Source organism: Dipodomys ordii, unplaced genomic scaffold (assembly GCF_000151885.1).
Source record: "Dipodomys ordii isolate 6190 unplaced genomic scaffold, Dord_2.0 Scaffold47, whole genome shotgun sequence".
NCBI lineage: Eukaryota > Metazoa > Chordata > Mammalia > Rodentia > Heteromyidae > Dipodomys > Dipodomys ordii.
This window is the reverse complement of record NW_012267263.1, coordinates 5,076,836-5,096,178: the sequence shown is the minus strand read 5'-3', so window position 1 is coordinate 5,096,178 and position 19,343 is coordinate 5,076,836. Positions and strand designations below refer to the sequence as shown.

General features: G+C 38.6%; 2 protein-coding genes across 3 annotated transcripts in view; one reads left to right on the top strand and one right to left on the bottom strand.

Annotated features, from left to right (window-relative positions):
* The window catches only part of Rev1 (REV1, polymerase (DNA directed)), a 53,727-nt gene extending 37,906 nt beyond the window's left edge, over nt 1-15,821 (top strand). For both annotated transcript variants that reach the window (XM_013019780.1, XM_013019779.1), the window contains exons 10-21: nt 3,098-3,217; nt 7,082-7,302; nt 8,050-8,222; nt 10,216-10,318; nt 11,646-11,811; nt 12,025-12,224; nt 13,011-13,235; nt 13,710-13,830; nt 14,555-14,772; nt 14,858-15,014; nt 15,158-15,260; nt 15,418-15,821. In XM_013019780.1, coding sequence (XP_012875234.1) covers nt 3,098-3,217; nt 7,082-7,302; nt 8,050-8,222; nt 10,216-10,318; nt 11,646-11,811; nt 12,025-12,224; nt 13,011-13,235; nt 13,710-13,830; nt 14,555-14,772; nt 14,858-15,014; nt 15,158-15,260; nt 15,418-15,529 — 1,919 coding nt within the window. In that variant the 3' untranslated portion in view covers nt 15,530-15,821. The remainder of the gene's footprint in view (nt 1-3,097; nt 3,218-7,081; nt 7,303-8,049; nt 8,223-10,215; nt 10,319-11,645; nt 11,812-12,024; nt 12,225-13,010; nt 13,236-13,709; nt 13,831-14,554; nt 14,773-14,857; nt 15,015-15,157; nt 15,261-15,417) is intronic.
* Nucleotides 15,622-19,343, bottom strand: part of Eif5b (eukaryotic translation initiation factor 5B) — an 83,513-nt gene continuing 79,791 nt past the window's right edge. The window contains exons 23-24 of the mRNA XM_013019781.1: nt 17,649-17,810; nt 15,622-17,338 (exon numbers count right to left, since the gene is read on the bottom strand). Coding sequence (XP_012875235.1) covers nt 17,231-17,338; nt 17,649-17,810 — 270 coding nt within the window. The 3' untranslated portion in view covers nt 15,622-17,230. The remainder of the gene's footprint in view (nt 17,339-17,648; nt 17,811-19,343) is intronic.

Sequence of the window (19,343 nt, the reverse complement as noted above, 5' to 3'; positions counted from 1 at the left end):
GCCACTTAGTTTTAAAGTTTTTATCAGCTTAATACATATTCCAGAAGTGAGCCAATCCCCTCTAAAACAATTCTTAACATTCCTTACAGCTGTGTAGGAAATAGCTAAAATGGTGGATATTGAAGTAAATGGATGATAATTTATTTGCAAAAATCAGTTTGAGTATTTTTTTTCTTATTCAAAACTGGGAATGTTAGCTGTATACCAATAGCTTATGCCTATAATCCTAGCTATTTTTAAGATGAGACAGTGGTTTTGAGGTCAGCTGGAAAGAAAAATCTACCAGACTTTTCCTCAGTTGATAGCTGAATGTTCTTGTCATCCTAGCTATGTGTGGTAGGCTGAGATCAAGAGGGTCATAGTACCAGGCTGGCTGCAGCAGAAAAGTCTGAGACTCCTCTCAATGGGAGAAGGAACTAGGAGAAGGAAGCTGGCATGGTGGTACATGCCTGTCATCCTAGCTATGATGGAAAACCTAAAATAAGTAGATCATAGTGGAGGAAGGCTTCATGCTTGCAGGAAACAAGACTCTTACCTCAAAATATGCTCATGCAAAAAAATGCCCTGGAGGTATGGCTCAGTAAAGAACACCTTCCCATCAAGTGCAAGGCCTTGAGTTCCCTGTACTACCAATAAAAAGGTGAAGGAGCCAAGTATTAGTAACTCATGCTTGTAATCCTAGCTACTCAGTGTTAATGAAACTTGAGAATTATTTATAAGACCTGGTTCCAGGTAAAGGGAGTTCTTTTGTCAGATTAGCCTGGAACATCCTCTCTAGTACACCAGATATCATAGGCTCCTAGAATGTTTCAAAAAGAGGATCCAAGCCAGGCACTGGTGGCTTGTGCATGTAGTCCTAGGTACTTAGGAGGCTGAGATATGAAGATCATGGTTTGAAGCCAGGCCAAGCAGTCCAGGAGACTCTTATCTACAATTAATCACAGAAAACTGGAAGTGGTGCTATGGCTCAAGGTGGTAGAGCACTCAATAGCCCTGAGCAGAAGAGCTCAGGGACAGTGTCCAGGCCTTGAGTTCAAGCCCCATGACCGACAAAAAAGGGGGGAGGGGAGAATAAGTTGTATTAGTAAACAATTTTTTTCTAAGATTAAACAGAAGATATATTTAAAAAGCAGAATGGTGAAATATATTTTGGAGTTTAGTTTGAGTCTTATTATTCTCCACTGTTTACTGGAATTGCAACTGTTCCTGACAGTGCTGAGTGTGCACTTCTCTCTTCTCTTTCTCACATACATACTGTGTTCTCAGTGACTAGTCTTTTCCTACTCATCCATTCTGTTTTTGTTCTCACCACTTGTCCTCCTTATGGTGAGTCTTTGAGCTGTTTCCTCTGTAAAGCTTAAGCTTCTTACACCCTCTCTTCTCTCCTCTACTTACTCAGACCTTCTGCCAAAATTCCTTCCCTCCTTTTTGCCATTCTCTTGAGTGAAGCCCATTTGTTCCTGTAGTTTCGGTAGGTAATTAGCACTCTGAGGTTGCTTGTCATTCCCAGCTATTATTATTCTATCCTCATTCAACAACTCTTTTTTTCTCTCAAATTTTAGTCTTTTGTATCTACCCAACTTCCAGGGGCAATTCTGTAGGCAAATATTGTTGAAAGAACACTTGATCACTTTCATTTTGGTCAGGACCATGAGGGAAGCACTGAGATGAGGATGGTCAGGGGAAAGTAGTAGGAAAAGTAGAAATACCATGGAAAAGACTATACTGGGGTTTCCTTTTTTTTTTGGGGGTCCAGTCATGGGGCCTGAACTCTGGGCCTGTGCGTTGTTCCTCAGCTCTTCAGCTCAAGGCGAGCACTCTACCACTTGAGCCACAGCGCCACTTCCGGCTTTCTTCTTTTTTGCTTATGTGGTGCTGAGGAATCAAACCCAGGGCCTCAGGAATGCAAGGCAAGCACTCTACCACTGAGCCACCTTCCCAGCTCTACTGGTAGGGTAGGGTAGAGGAAGGTGTTTAGACTAGCTTGAGTATTCCTAGCAGGCTTTAGGCTAACGGTTGATTTTTTTTTTTTTTTTTTATATTGGGATCACTTGAGGGAGAAAATACTAGCTTTATAATATATGGGAGTTTGATAAGATAGTGGTCAGGTATGGTTAGATATGTGAGAGGTATACTTCCAAGTAAATGGTTTACTATCCTTGGAAATTAGCTTGTCCTGAAGCAGTCCCTGCTTGGTCAACAAAAGTTTTTTCCTGTGTTTTTGTTTAGTGTTTTTAATGATTTATGAGATATGGGGTCTTGTATAACCAATCTATTAGCCCGGATGGCTTCAAACTTGAGATACTCCTGCTTCATTGTACCATGATTGGGTTACAGGCATATACTACCATACCTGACAACCAGCAAAAAATTTAGTTGTCAAATTATCAGAAGATGATCTACTGCCCTTTTAAAATTTTTTTTTTAACTTATTTGTGTGGAACTAGGGTTTAAGACATGGTGATTGCTTGGCTGTCACCCAACAACTTCTCCATGCATCTCTATACTTAGCCTAAGCAAATTACATAGTCTTATATAAAAGTCTTCTGAATGTCCTTGATACAGATATTCCATAATGTTTGAGATTTTATTCATGGAGTTTCACCTAGCAGCAAACAGCTGAGCTCCTCGGTTTTCTCAGTACTCAGTGATTCTCTGGTTCGTCTCGGCTTATGCTTACTACCCATCTTCATCTGTGTTTCAAAGACTCTCCTCCCCTCAGTATTGTGACACCTGTTCTCATTCTTTGAGTTTTCTGTTTCTCTAGGCTGTAGCCTCATTTCCCTCATTTCTGATTATCCCCCATGATTCCTATGACCATCACTCTTCCCCCATGATTCCTATGACCATCACTCTTAAGATCAGAGCTGTGTTCTCTGTTGAAATAGCATTTGTTTTAGAATAAAGAGAAACCTCTGTGTAGTTTGCTGTAGTCTGGAATATTTAATGAGTCTGCTAGGAACATACCATGTCTGAAATAGTCAAACTGCATTTTCATTGTTTTTACAAATTCAGTAGTAACCAGTGTATAAATATGTAAAAATTTTTAATAATTGTGGATATTTCTTATTTACTTTTTTCCTTTTTAATTTTATAGGTTCTAATATTCTCTTGGCTAGAATGGCAACAAGAAAAGCAAAACCAGATGGGCAGTACCATCTACAACCAGATGAAGTGGATGATTTTATCCGAGGCCAGCTAGTTATTAATCTACCAGGCAAGACCAAGTCTTTTAATGTTTACTGAAGATGTTTATAAGGGCATTTCATAATTTATATATTATACACACAGATTTTGTTTGGTTTTAAAGTCTTGTTCCATAACTAAGTCCTAGCTTCAAACTCTTTAATCTTCGATCTTAGCCTCCCAACTGTTGGGATTACAGGTGTATCCCTCCAGGGTTGGATGTCTCTATTTTTTTATATTGTGCCACCGGGCGCCGGTGGCTCACACCTGTAATCCTAGCTACTCAGGAGGCTGAGATCTGAGGTTACCACTCAAATACAGCCTGGGCAAGAAAGTCCATGAGACTCTTATCTCTAGTAAACCACCAGAGAACTGGAAGTGGTATTGTGGCTCAAGTGGTAGAGTGCTAGCCTTGAGCTTAAGAGCTGAGGGACAGCACCCAGGCCAAGTTCAAGCCTCAAGACTGCCCCCCCCCCAAAAAAAAAGTGCGTGTGTATGTATCTCCATCAAATCGCAAGTTTGAATAAGTTTTTTTTTTTGGTACTGGGAATTGAACCCAGGACGTTGCACTTGCTAGGCAAGCGCTTTGCCACTGAGCTACATCCCAGCCCCTTGAATAAGTTTTTAATTTATCCAGTCTTTATGGATGTTTTAGTTTTGTAGTTAGTAGATTCTACTTTTTTCATGCAGAAAAATCACATATGCTAAGAAATAATTATAAAAGAAACATGATAAAAATTACTTCCAGTAAATAAGCCAAAATTGAAATACTCAAACTTTTTTTTTTTCGGTCGGTCGTGGGGCTTGAACTCTGGGCCTGGGCACTGTCCCTGCGCTCTTCAGCTTAAGGCAAGCACTCTACTGCTTAAGCCACAGTGCCACTTCTGGATTTCTAGTGATTTATTGGAGATAAGAGTCTTACGGACTTTTCTGCCCGGGTTGGCTTTGAACCATGATCCTCAGATCTTAGCCTCCTCAGTAGCTAGGATTACAGGCGTGAGCCACTGGCGCCTGGCCAAACTTTTGAAAATGGACTTTCCCTTTTATATAATTTTGCTGCTTGTCATGGGTTTAGCTTACTTGCCTAGCATGCATTAGCATTGAGTTTCATTCCTAACACTATTTATTTTTGCAGTACTGGACTTCATACTCAGTACTAGCCGAGTATGCACACTACATGTTGAGCCACAACCCCAGTGCTTCCTGCTTTCATTATTTTTTAGATAGGTCTCTCCCTTTAGCCTAGGATGTCCTAGTCTGTAGTTCTTCTAGGTCTCCGATGTAGATGGTGTTACAGGTGTGCATGAGCATGCCATACTTGTTTGTTTAGATGTAGTCATGCTTTTTGTTAGAGCTGACCTCAAACTGAATTCATGAGAATCTCTGCCTCTGTGTAGCTGGGGTTTTAAGCAAGTAAAAGCATATATGAACTGCCTCAGAAATTTGTGTTATGGGCCCTTAATGTCAAACAACATAAAGTGACATTTTATGGTGGCTTAATTTTAAAGCTTCCCGACAACCAAGTAAATATTGTACAATGATATATTAGTGTCAGAAATGTGAAATGACTTTTTTTTTATCTACTATGCCAGTCCTGAGGCTTGAACTTCTAGGCCAGGGGACTGTCTGTCCCTGTGTTTTTTTTTTTTTTTGCTCAAGGCTAGCATGCTACCACTTGAGCCAGTTTTGCTTGTAGCTTTTTAAAAAAAATTTTTTTTATGATGGCTCATTGGAGATAAGAGTCATTGGAAATGAACACAATCCTCAGATCTCAGTCTCCTGAGTAGCCAGGATTACAGTCATGAGCCACTGTTCCTGGTTCTAATCCTTTTTTTTTTTCGTCCGGTTGTGGGGCCTGAACACTGTCCCTCAGCTCTTCAGCTCAAGGCTAGTGCCCTACCACTTAAGCCACAGCGCCACTTCCGGCTTTTTTCTTTTTGCTTATGTGGTGCTGAGGAATCGAACTCAGGGCCTCAGGCATGCAAGGCAAACACTCTACCACTGAGCCAACTTCCCAGCCCCTCTAATCCATTTTTTAAAGGACATCTGTCATATGAGTTTAGGGTCTACTTATGTGATTTTGTATTAAGGTCTCTGTCCAAGTATAGTCATACTAAAAAGCTTTGAGTCAGAATTTCAGTGAGTTTTGAGAAGGCACAATAGTTTAGTTGAAGACACTGCTTTAGTGATACGGTAAAATTTTTTTAAATAGAAATGATTTCTAGATCCTTGATCAAGTAATTTTGACATTCACCTTCATTTGCTCCTTAGTTGTGAAGACTCTCCTTTTAGATTATATTCTTGAATCCCAGACTGACCTTGAACTAATTATCCTCATTTGCACTTTCACTTTCTCTGTCGAGATTACTCCCTATAATCACTTGCAAAATCCAAATTCTGACAAATTTTCCAGCCCCATTCAAAGAAACAAGGATTGGGACTGGAGGTGTGGTTCAAGTGATTTCACTAGATAAGCTAGCTTTTCTGTGGAAAAACAGATTTTCTTATTCCCAAGAGGGTCGATTTCAATTTGATTGTTTTTTCTTTGGTTGGTTTGGGTTTTGTTTTAGCACCTATTTCTGGTATATTCAAGATACTCTCCAAATAGATTCCTACTCAGCATTGCTTCTTTCTAAACTTGCAAAGTGTTGGAATAGATTTGTTTTCTAGATGTGTAATTAATTAATTGCAGGTGGGCATCAAAGCACCAAGAGTAGGAAGAGGGGCCACCCCCGAGAAAAGAAGAGCCTCTCAACATAAATTTCTGTGCCAAGTGTCTGTTTACCTTTGTGATTTGTCCTTTCTCTTAAGTTTCTGTTTGACATATTATCAATGACAGCACTATTTTGTGAAGCCTTCTGGAATGGTTTTTGTTAACCTAGAATTCTGGTGTTTTTACTTGCCTATTGTTTTGACTTGAAATTGAAAATGGCTCCTCAGGGAGCCAGCATTCTTAACACTGTTCATCTAATTTCCAAAGGGAGTAAACCAACCATTTTGGTTTAAACTTGTTTGGCCTATAACCATACCATAGGTCTTTTGTAAACTTCATGAACTCTTAACATTGTGTCATTCATACATTAATGCTTCCCAAGGTTTTCATGACAAGACCTGAACTTGAGATAATTCATAACCACAATGAGCAGAAAATAGCAAACTGTACTTTTAGCTCTTTGGATAATATACAGAAGACCAGAAATACACATGGTCCTTATTGGTGGAAAATACTTAATAGTATGGGGTTCCACACCATTTTTTAAGATTCTGTAAATCTTAACTGCTTTCTAGAGATATATATTCTTTTTAGAGCTTTTAGAATTGAAGAAAACCAAAACTATTCCCCAAGTTAGAGCAAAACTTATCAGAATCCTGTGGGTTGGCTTTCAAAACCTTGCTTTTACATTGGGGAGAACACGAGGTGGCTGCATGTGGGTCCAGGAGGATTCATACCATCTCTTTAGGGAGACTGACTTTTTGAGAAAATAAATTCCTCAGAACTTGGGACATGGCTCAAAGCGCTTCAATGCTTGAAGCCCTCAATTCAGGTGAAAGGGCTACAGAGAGGCTACATTTGTGGGTTGGTTAGAAATCTTAATTCTTAGGTTACTCCAGTAGCAAGTATTTTTAGATTCAGGTATAACCTTGTAATTTCTTGTTGAATTACTAAAGAAAAAGTGATGAATTCAATGCAACTGAAGTCATACTGTAGACTTTTTAAAGCAGGGGTCTATTGCTAGTTGATTTTGTGGATAAGAAAGCAATCGATACTAATAAAAATCACACTCTTGTGATAGTACTCATTTTAAATTGCTTTGTATGTGGATGAGGTTTTTTCCTGTCATTTTTCAATAGTTTATCCTTCATTATTAAGAAGTAAATAATATTCCTTTCTTAGGAGTTGGACGTTCAATGGAATCGAAGTTAACAGCTTTGGGAATTAGAACTTGTGGAGACTTGCAGTACATGACCATGGCAAAACTTCAAAAAGAATTTGGTCCCAAAACTGGTCAGATGCTTTATAGGTTCTGCCGTGGTTTGGATGATAGACCAGTTCGAACAGAAAAGGAAAGAAAATCCATTTCAGCTGAAATCAACTATGGAATAAGATTTACTCAGGTATGTTTGCATAACAGATTTTGTCTTATGTCCATTTTGTGTTATTACATGGTGCTTTTTACCCAGTTACCTGTAACTTGATGTTTGAAGTTAAATCTTAATGCATGCTATTCATCAAGCCTTAGCAAAGTCTTTTTAGGCAATGTATATAATAGGGGAGAAGCCCAGAAAAGACCAAGAAAAGACCAAGAAAACCCAGATCTTTAGGGAAAGATATTAAAACATTGCATTTTGGAGTCAGCAGTTATTTGTATTTATAATGACTAAATTTTCAATGAAGGGAAGACAAAGTTGCAAGTTTCACCTGATTCATCTAGAAATAGTGGCTCAGATTATTAACTTGTCTTTACTTCTGAATATATTTGTATGTATCTCTGGAATTTAGATCCATAAACAGAGCTCAGTGTAATGAGATTTTGAAAGTGAGCTTGTTTTTTGGAGCTCTACAGTTGATTCCTTTAAAGGGAGCCGATGCTTGGGATGTATAGGGAACAATGAGAGTATATTTCATTAATAGAATTTAATAAGAATATAAATACAGAAGAATTTCAACAGCTCAGTGATGGCATGGAAAAGTGAGAAAGGAAAAACATTTCATTTTTTTGAAAAATACTTGAAGGTATGGAAGTACTAAGTTTTGATGCTTCAGAGAGCAAAAATAGACATGTTGAATATTAACCAAAATGCTTGATAATTGTTTATAAAGGAAAATAATATGGAAGTTTTGTCATGTTTGTCTTTATGTAGCCAAAAGAGGCAGAAGCTTTCCTTTTGAGTCTTTCAGAAGAAATTCAAAGACGACTTGAAGCTGCTGGCATGAAGGGTAAACGTCTGACTCTCAAAATCATGGTACGAAAACCAGGGGCTCCTGTAGAAACTGCAAAATTTGGAGGCCATGGAATTTGTGATAACATTGCCAGGTAAGCTTATCTTACAAAGAAAGTTGGTAAATTTTATTTTTGGCATAGGTATTAGAGCTTATAAAAATCAATGACTATTTGGCGTAAAAATCTATAAATTCTTAAAGTTGTAACACCATTTTGTAGAGCCAGGCCTTGACCTAAGGTCATTTGATTTAAGTATATGTTTTAGTTCGTGTTATATCAAAATGAAGGTTTATTTTGCCCAAAGTCCTAAAGATTCAAGAGCTTGGCTAAGGTGACAGGAACATATGCCAAGACAGATCACAAGGTGTGACAGAGGTCCTTGGTCATTCATTTATGCTAACTTTTTTGAGAGGGGGGCGGGGGCCAACATGGCCTCACAGTTGCTTAGGTTATTTTACCACTTGATCCATACATCCAACCAATAACTGGGACTGTTGAGAACTATCATTCTCTTGAGAACCAGAGCCTCAAAAAAAGCCACATCAGTTCCTTCCAAGAACAGTGCCATACCCATGACCTAATTACTTCCTATCGTACCCCAACTGTTAAGGTCCCCTACCTCAACATAACTAAAGACTGGGCTTCTAATACAAGAGCCTTCCTTTGGAGAAAAAATAGCAGCACTGGAGTCCATCCACCTGGCAGTCTTTGCTTAGAGTTTCTAGGCTGCTAACTTTAGTGTGTGTAGGAAAAGAGATTTGCAGACCTGGGAGTGTGTTTTGGTTTTTGAAAAGCCTAACTGCAACTTTACCAGAAGGAAATTACATATGGTACTTTTAAAAATTGAGTAAATAATTTCAATAGGTATAATCTTTGTGAAAAGCAAAATAACTGACATCTCTGAAAACTGGTAGAAAGCATTTGTTTAGAACCCTAGTTTTTGATGTCTGGGCTACATTGAAGATGAATTCATGTAATACTTGTGATCGATATGAGAATTCTTGGTTTTGCATGTCATCTGCATCAGTCTTAAGACTTGATAGTAAAAACCACATATGAGATTGTACATGTAGGCTTACTTGAGTTAGCTCATGTCAAACATTTGTGTGTACAGTGATATCCCCTCACTGATGCACATCATGAAAACAAAGTGGAAGAACCTAGTTTTAAAAATACATTGTCTTTGGTTTATTGAACTATTTAATACATATATTTTAAATGGCACTTTTAATAATGTGTTAATGGTCACTTCTGTACTGAACTTATTATTAAATCCTTACTCAGAAATATCATGTCATTATCTTTTTTGATGGGGTCTTACCATGTGGCTCAGACTAACCTAAAAATATGTAGCCCAGGATTGCCTTCAATTTGAAACCTTCTTGCTCCTGAGTGCTAGGATTAGACGCATGTGCCACTATCCTGAGTTTAGGAGTATAATTTCTATAGGGGAAAATCAGATCCAGTTCATCACATAGTTCCATCATACGGTACACTCTACTTTTATCTAGCCCAATTCCAAAGGGTGAGTTCATTGTGGTTTGCCACATAATAGTGATGGCTTCAAGGTATCTCATAGATCTAAGCTCATGTATTCTAGTCTCTGTTTTTTAGACCAGTCTATCACCATACTTTTTGTCATAGAAGCCACATGTTTTTGGGTCCATTTATAGAACCTGTTAGAAAGTAATATTGGAATGAACATACTTAAATTTTGAAACAGAATCATTAAACATAATGAAGAGTCAAGAACCAAAATAGAATTCATCTTCTCTTCAAATTGGAGAGGTACTTTTGGAATCTAGAACATTGTAGTTACTGTGAATTTATGCATTGGTTGCAAGGTGTATTTTTTAATATGCATTACTAAAAATTTTTTGACCAACTCTAGCGTTTACCTTGAAGTCTCAATATTATATATGTAACATTTTTCCCTTCTCGCTGCTACTGAATGTTTAATATTGCTGGTTTCTTAAACCCCCCCTTTGTTTCTATAAGCTTTTGAATAAACTCTTCTGTACTACTGAGGTACTAATAAATCCATCTGCATAGAATGTATAGTTTAAAACATTTCTATCACTTACAGGACTGTAACTCTTGACCAGGCAACCGATAGTGCAAAAATCATTGGGAAGGCTACTCTAAACATGTTTCATACAATGAAGCTAAACATATCAGATATGCGAGGGGTAAGTGTATAATATTTAATTTATATCTCACTTGAGCCTTGTAAGATGGTTGGAAATAAGGTTCATATGCAGACCTTCAGCTCCTTTGATGTAATCCAAGCAAGCATGTAACCTGACTTCTTTAGTCTTTAGCAGATTTTAGAGTTGTTAGGATCACTATCTTACTACATTCTTACTTCCCTAGTAGATGGGACTTTGAGGACTGTTAATCTGTCAATCTTCTCCTTTTAAGGTTCTTTTTAGTTAGAACTTTGATGCTGTTCCATGCTGGTGTAGAAAGGAGAGAAACCATGGGCACATGTGGATGCCTTTATGCCAGACATGACAGCTACTATTAGTGTGTAAACTTTAGATTTGTTCTGAAATGTAAGCCTGTGTAGGATGATGTTACCATGAGAGGAAAGGCCGTGTTGGACTTGCTATGAATTTTGTTCAAGATTAATCCCTGAAATACTGTATTCTATGAGAATTCTGTAGTAGGAGGTAGTAGTGGTACAATATAGATCTGTACTATATATATATACACGCACACACACTCTGCTAGCCACTCCCATCGTTTCGGTAAGTGTGTCGTGTTTTCATAGACATACACACATTAATGGAAAGCCAGGCATTGGTGACTTATAGGCTGGGATCTGATCAAGGTTCAAAGTAAGCCTGGGTAGGAAAGGCCATGAAACTCTTACCTCCAATTAACTACACAAAAGCTGAAAGTGGAGCTGTTGCTAAAGTGGGAGTGCTAGTCTTGAGGGAAAAAATAACTCAGATAGCACTTGGGGCCAACAGTTCAGTCCCCAGGACCAAACACAAAAGGGGGTGGTGGAGCCACTGAGTAGGCCTTACCGCCCCCCCCCCTCCCATACTGAACACTCTAGCGAGCCATACTCAGATACTCAGACCTTAAGGACTCCTACTTAAGCCACGGGCAGACCTTGTACTTCTAGATACAAGGCCTTCCCTATATCTAGAACCATAAGCTACCACTCCTATTTCCTGGGTTGGCCTCAACTCTATCCTCCCTGCCTCCCAGGTAGCTAAGATCACATGTGTGCATCACCACCACACTGGCCCTCAGACTTTTTTTAAAACCCTACTTAAAAACCTTAGTTTCTTAGAACATCAGTGGCTCTACTTGTTCATTTTCTAATTTTAAAGTATTACTGTATAGGTAGAATAACTGCTCAATGGCTCATATAGTAATTTTTGTAATAAATCATACAAAAATCTGTTTGCTAGTTTCACTTTATTCTATGACAAAAAAAAACAAGCTGAGAATTTTGCTGAGAAGTCTTATTTTTACTTTAGTTTTCCTACACTTATCTTCTAGGTTGGGATTCAAATGAACCAGTTGACTCCAGCTAATCCAAACACTTCCACATGTTCCAGTCGCCCATCAGTTCAGTCAAGCCACTTCTCTGGTGGGTCACACACTGTCCGGGATCTTTTTCAAGCTCAGAAAGCGAAGAAAACCACAGAAGAACAGCATAAGGAAGGTTGGTAGTTATCAAGATGGTTTCAATGTTTACCTTCCTAAGGATATAATTTTCAGATTGGCATGGTTGTGTGTGTGAGACAGGTTTACATTCTTTACTATGATGAACTAGTATTTACAATGAACAGAAGGAAATAAGTGAGGACTAAAGGTTTCGTACTCCCTCTTCCCTGAATGAGCTAAACAATATTAATGTGTTTTTCTATTCTTGCAGTATTTATGGCTACAGTGGATCTGGAAATACCACCTGCCTCTAGAAATTGCACATTCTTGCCATCTTTTTCTACACATCTGACAACTGTTAGTGCTGACAATAACAAAGTTGAGTCTACAAGGAAATGGAATGGTCTGCATTCTCCTATCAGTGTACAATCAAGACTTAATCTAAGTATAGAGATCCCATCCCCTTCCCAGGTATATTTTTTTAGTCCTAATGACATAGCTGGTCTATAGATGGCACTTAAGGGTACACTCATTGCTGAGTTATTTGAACTAAAAGTGCTTTTGCAGAGATTTTCAAGTCTTAAAAAGTTGTGAAGGCATAGCTAAAGGCACTCCTTTCCCACTGTCATCCTGTCAGTAATCATGTAGGCCCCGATTCAACACAGTAGCTCTGGTGATCTGTACAGAAACCTCATGTCAAGTTAGTGAAACTTAGAACAAGCATTATTCTTATGGATTCTGCAAAAAATCTTACACATTGCCATCCTTAGCTCCTTGGAAGACACCATTTCTTAATCTCTGTGGGTAGTTTGTGACCCCTTATTCTTCTTTGTGGAAGGAGGCCTTTAAGGACATAGTAAAAATGCTTATTATAGGGAAAGGGCTAATTCTTGCTTTGGATTCCAGTCATTAGTGACAGTCTGGAAAGGTAAGAATGGCTATTTAGTTCATGGATCAGTTGTTTTCAAATGGCCAGATTTGCTCAGATAGGCAGAGGGAGAACCCAGCCAAGCAAAGAGAAGATTCTGTTATACATGTAAAGTTAGCTTCCAACTTTGTGGATTCACCTAATGCTGTGGAATTGACCCATGGTGTACACTTACCTCCAGACTCCTTATTACCTCAGGCTTCAGTGGTAAAAGGCAAAATGTTTCGAACGTGTTGACTGGGGAGGGGATGGTAGGTAGTCTGTCTTGTGTTCTTTCTCTCAGAGACTCCAATAGACTTACCTTCAAATCCATGCTTGGTATTTTATAGCTTGATGAATCTGTTTTAGAAGCACTTCCTCCTGATCTTCGAGAACAAATTAAACAAGTTTGTGCTATTCAAGGAGAACCACACGGTGACAAAAAGAAAGAACCAGTAAATGGCTGTAATACAGGAATTTTGCCTCAACCAATTGGGACAGTTTTGTTGCAAATGCCTCAAGAATCTATTAGTGATACAGGAATAAATGTTATTGCCCTCCCAGCATTTTCACAGGTAAGTTTCACATTGTAACCTTCTGTCAATGTGCTCTTACTACTCTGACTAACTCCTAAGAGGTAGTGTGTTGTGTGTGTAGGATGGCATGGGATGTTGATGGCTCTTTTCCACTTTATCTGCATGACAAATACTGATTAGAAAGCTTCATTCTTAAGCCACCAACTGAATTTAGCACTAGAAGAGAAAGGGGATGGGTAAGGAGTATGTATGCATACACATCATCACTGTGCTTACAACAGATTGGAGATGCATTCATATACAGGAGGTAGTTCCTCCTTGGTTTTACTACAGCTTAGCTCTAAAGAATTTCTCTGTAGTGACTGTTATATTTAAGTCCCTAATTATCAAAGTTCATTATGAGTCTATACAGATCAGAAAAGTGTGGTTTGAAAACAAAATCTACTTTGTGAAAAATAGAAACTGTCATCTAGCATTAACCCAGGTTTGACTTTGGCCTTCCATTCTCACTAGGTGGACCCTGAGGTGTTTGCTGCTCTTCCTGCTGAGCTTCAAAAGGAGCTAAAAGCAGCTTATGATCAAAGACAAAGGCAGGGAGAAGCCACCTCTCACCAGCATTCAACCAGTACATCTGGTAAGCTCAGGAAGTGGCAAGCTGGCAAAAAAGGTGATGGTATCACAGTTGTGTAGGTGTTACTAAAAGCTAATCTTGGAGAATATCATATCTGAAGCAATTTGTGTTGCTTAGTACTGGCTAGACTTAGTACCTTATTTGTGTTGCTTAGTACTGGCTAGATTTAGTACCTAAGTTTTAATACAGTTAAAGCAATTGAGACTGTTACTTGAATCTAGGAACACAAATGAACATAAAATCTGGAGTTTGGGCATAGCAGAGCACTTCCATAGTATATATGTAGTATATGTGCCAAGCACTACAAAACAAAATCTAAAATTCTGGACATGAACCACAAAAACCTAAACCTACATTTAAATTTAAAGAATGGTTGAACCAGGTACAGTTGTGCTCAAGTTTGACCAGAGCTACTTGGAATGTAGATAGCTGGTGTTTATGGTTCAAGGCCAACACAAGCAGATGTACTCCATACCAGGCATGAAGGGAGACATTACCTCTGCTCAACTGGTAAAGTGCCTACTTAGCAAGGGTGGGTACTGAAGTCAGTCCTCAGTTCTTAAAAAGTTGGGTAATATAGTATTTTGAGTCCTTTGCCTGGCTTCTCATGGTGATACCTTTGGTGATGGTGAGGTGGAGTTGATAGGCTTTGAGGATTTTGATGGGAAGGAGGAAATAATTCATGGCACATTTAGTATTAAGGATCTTATGTTCCCACTTCATTTAGTGCCAAAGAATCCTTTACTTCAACTAAAACCAGCAGCCGTGAAAGACAAGAAAAAGAAGAAAAAAAACCCCATCAGTTCCCCCCAAAAGATTCAGAGTCCTTTGAAAGCCAAGCTACTTATCAGTCCTGCAAAAATTCTACCCGGGGCCTATGGGAGTCCCCAGAAGTTAATAGATGGATTCCTCAAACACGAAGGACCTGCTGCTGAGAAACCTATGGTAACCTAAATACTTCTGACCTTTACCAGAGCTTAATGTACTTGATGCTGCACAAATGTACCACTTGTATCCTTTTTCTTAACAGGAAGAACTCTCTGCTTCCACTTCCGGTGTGCCAGGCCTTTATAGCTTGCAGCCTGATCAATCCAGCTGTGTTAGACACGTAGCACCTAATTTAGCTGGAGCTGTTGAATTCAATGATGTGAAGACCTTGCTCAAAGAATGGATAACGACAATCTCAGGTTGGCTTAGGCTGTGTCAAGTGGCCAATGTAGTGGGTCTGTGATTTTTGACAACACAGATCTGACCCATTTTCTTAATAGTGAATTAAGTTCCAAGATTTCCTTTGCAAGGTTTCATGAGGATTTTTTTTTTCCCTCCATAGATCCAATGGAAGAAGACATTCTGCAAGTTGTAAAATACTGTACTGACCTTATTGAGGAAAAAGATTTGGAAAAGTTGGATTTAGTTATAAAATACATGAAAAGGTATTATCAGGATTTTCATGAAAAGGGGAAAAATGCTATAGTGTTGTGGTTGTCTGAGACTTTTAACAGAATTAAAGCATAGGAAATTGTTAGTTTTTAGCGACACTCCTTGAAGGAGAAATGTTTCCTAATGATGATGTTCTTTTCCCACCTGCAGGTTGATGCAGCAATCGGTTGAATCAGTTTGGAATATGGCATTTGACTTTATTCTTGACAATGTTCAGGTGGTTTTACAACAAACTTATGGAAGCACATTAAAAGTTACATAAATATTACCAGGGAGCCTGGTGCCCTCTGCTAGCTGTGCCATAAGTGCTTGTGAGGTATTTGCAAAGTGCATGATAGTAATGCTCATTTTTTAAAAGTTTCTTTTTCAGCAAGTGTTTTTGTACATTTTCTTTCAAAAAAGTGCCAAATTTGTCAGTATTGCATGTAAATAATTATGTTAATTCTTTTACTGTAGCATAGATTCTATTTACAAAATGTTTGTTTATAAAGTTTTATGGATTTTTACAGTGAAGTGTTTACAGTTGTTTAATAAAAAACTGTATGTATATTTTGTACAGGCTCCTTTGTGAATCCTTATGCTTTAAATGCCCTATGTGAAAGTTTTTTTCCAGCCATTACAGGTTCTTGTGCTAAGCTTTGAAATTGCTGAGGTCCTGTAACAAGAATCTACTTGTTGGAATAAAGGGTAAAGCTTCTAAATGCTGTTTCCTTCTTTCATGGTTTTCCTAGGAAAATGGAGACTCTTATCTCTTGAACTATTAGGTTATTTTCCCATAACACAAATAAATTTATCATTATTATTTAGAATTCTATGTTAGTGAATAATTAAAATCACTTTCCTCAAACAATACACTGCAGCTATCTCTAGGTCTATCCAACAGGTTTCTAGTAAAAGGAGTGTGAACCCCTTCTCAGGGCAGCAATACAAGCTTCAAAATAACTGAAACAGCTGTGAAAACTTCTAAATGGGTGGGATTTTCTAGGATAAAACCAATAAAGATCCTTTAGGTCAGGTACCATTGGCTCAAATCCTAGGTGTTCAGGAAACTGGCATCTAAAGATCTGAGGTTTGAAGTCAGCCCAGGTTAAAAAAAAAAAATTCAAGATTCTGACTGCAATTAAATTCTGACTGCAATTAACTAACAGTGCCAGACTAGAGGCATGGCTCAAGTAATAAGCAAGCCAAGTGAGAGCTTGAAGCCCTGAGTACAATCTATGGTTCTAACACACACACGCTCATCACACAGAAGAGAAGTATGATGATTGATAAAATCCTCATCCTGAGAACACTGAACTGTTTTGAGGCCAAAAAGCTATACTAACATGGAAGCCTAACAGAGCTTACTGTTATTGCAATGACTGTTTTCTTTATTGGGTTTTTAGAATTGGATTACAACCAACTCTCAAGACTACACAAGCAATAAAAAGCAGCCAGCTATGTTTTACACCATGGTTTCACACAAAGCAGATAAAGAAATACCAGAATGTCTTACTTGCTATTTTTAAAAAATCGCTAAGGGCATATGGCAGAAGAATGCTGAAAAAATCACTGGGAATATGCATAAAGACGTGTTTGTTACGTCAAAGAAGTCCCAAGAATCACAAAATCTGCAGAAGCTTGGTTAATCAAATACTGCAGGACTGATTTAATCAGTATAAAATTGAAAGAGCTTTTAGATTTGTAGTAAAAATCCCAATTTGGGGAAGGGCAAACTTCAAAACAGCAGCCAAGGAGGGAAGGTTAGGGCAAGGGATGAGTGAATAGGCACGCTGGAACTGTGGGGACACATTAACTGACCACTGTCAAACCAGTGTAAGTTTCTTGGTTTCTCATGGAAAACATTTTATACACCTAAGTTCATCAGTGTCCAGATACTTATGTTCCTTTTTGTTTTCTTGGCTTGTTGGTGATAATACAACATAATATTGAATTTACTCCAATTCCTGTCCCATGTGGAAAATTAGATGATTTCAAATACTTTCTTCAGCTCCACAATAAGCTGCCAGTCACTCTTCTGCATTTCATCTCTGAACCAGTCTTTGAGTGCATCAATGGATTGCCGGCTGATCTGTAATGCCCGAGGCACAAACAGGGTGAATAGAATTTTAACAACCTAGTGCCCAAAACAGCTTGTGGTCCTTAAATTAGGCATTATAATTGAAGGTCTATAATTGAAGAAGGGCAGTGCTTGCCCATCTAAGATAACAGAACCCACATCAAGTTTCAGAAGCTTATACCCTGGCCTTGTCCAAAGTGTTCTACTCCATAGATAGCCCTAGCTCCACCAGATTCTCCAAGTTCTGACTGTAATCCTCACAGCTACTGATGCAAACAGATAAAAACCACTCTGCTGACAATGTGCCACTTTGATTACTCACCTTGCTGACGAGAATATCTGTAGCTTCAAAATGTCTTCCAAACATTTTGGGAGATTCACCAGGGATAGGTTCTATTTTGACACAGACTTCTTGTCCTTTTTTTGCAACATCCACTTGTTTATGATTTATTTCAATACTTGTTACTATTCCAATGTCAACAAACTGTAGGACAAAAACAAAGTACAATATATGTAGAGGAATTCTTGCCTTCCATAAGCCCAAGACCACTGAAATAAGAACTAAAAGTGCCCACATTAGAGACTTGGAATATGATCCTGCTATCATCACGAAGGCCTCCACAGAAGAATTTTCTCTACAACACTACATTTGCCCTCCATAACACAGCTGTTAAAAGCAAGATCATATGTGCTGTGTGAATCATGGTGTACACTTATCAACATGGTCATATTCTGTTTCTGTCCTACCTTCCTGCAGGACAGGTGCCAGGTTAGGAGAGAATAACAGGCACTAAGTTCTAGTTCTGCAAGAGCTAGAAAAGGGGGTAGTGTAGTCAGAAAGACAGCCAAAGAAACATTCTGCAGTTTAAAGGTAACTTGTGTACAAGTGACTCGGGAATAGAGGCAGGCTGTCCTACAGAAAGAGAGCTAAGGATTTGGTGAGAGAGACAAAGGCTATAAAATGCTCCATACACCGAGATAATTTCCCAAAGTTCAGGGCAGGAGAAATATTGGATGAACCTGGAAGCATGTCACCAACCCACAAACAGAAAGGCCATAAATACCAGCATGAGTACTTTCCCAAGGCCAAACTGGATAAGCAGAGTATCAGGAAATTTAAAGGTACAAAATTACTTAAACAGCTGGAGGGTACTTCATTTAAAAGGTCTGTGGGTAGGAGGATATCATAATTTTGTAAATAATTTATATAAAACTGACCCCAGCAAAGACCCAATAGGGCCTTAGAGCAACTGGGGTAAAAATTGGGTGATGGTGGCTCACATAATCTTAAACTATCAGCAGGCTGAGACCTGAGAAATTAAGATACAAAGCCAGCCCAGGCAGAGAAGTCCATGAGACCCAACTAACAAGCAAAAAAGTCAGGTTGGTGGTGTGGTTCTAGTGTTAACACCAGCTATGAGCAAGTAAACCCAATGAGAGTGTAAAGTCTTGAGTTCAACCTTTGGTGCTCACATACACACAATCAAGTTGCTGATAACTAGGTATGGCAGTGCACAGCTGTAATTCCAGGTATAGGCAAGAAAATGAGTTTATAGAATATAAAGATGCATGGTGAGACCATCTCAAACAGTACCAGAAGCAAAGTTTTGTCTTTCAGCCTTTTCATCCCAACACTGAGACATCTTATGTGACAGAGGACGCAGAGAGTCCCCTTGTAGGTTCCTTCTCATAAATTCTAACCTGGATCTAGCGAGGAAGGAGAGAACAGGCAAGTTTAAATGGAAGAATAAATTGGAAAAATAAGTGGGCTGAGGGTACAGCTCAGGTGGCAGAGTACTAGCTTAGCAAACACAAGACTGAATCCAAACTTATTATCACAAAAACAATATACAGTAGGTGAATTTTTCAAGGAGAAAGGAGATTGTTCTTAACTGAGACTGAAACAATGTGCTTAGAGAATCAGTCCAGGCCACTGAATGGTATACCAAAGAGGACTGCCAATGACAGTTTAATGCTAAAGTCATGTCAGAGGTATGATGTTCTAAGGGAAAGAAAG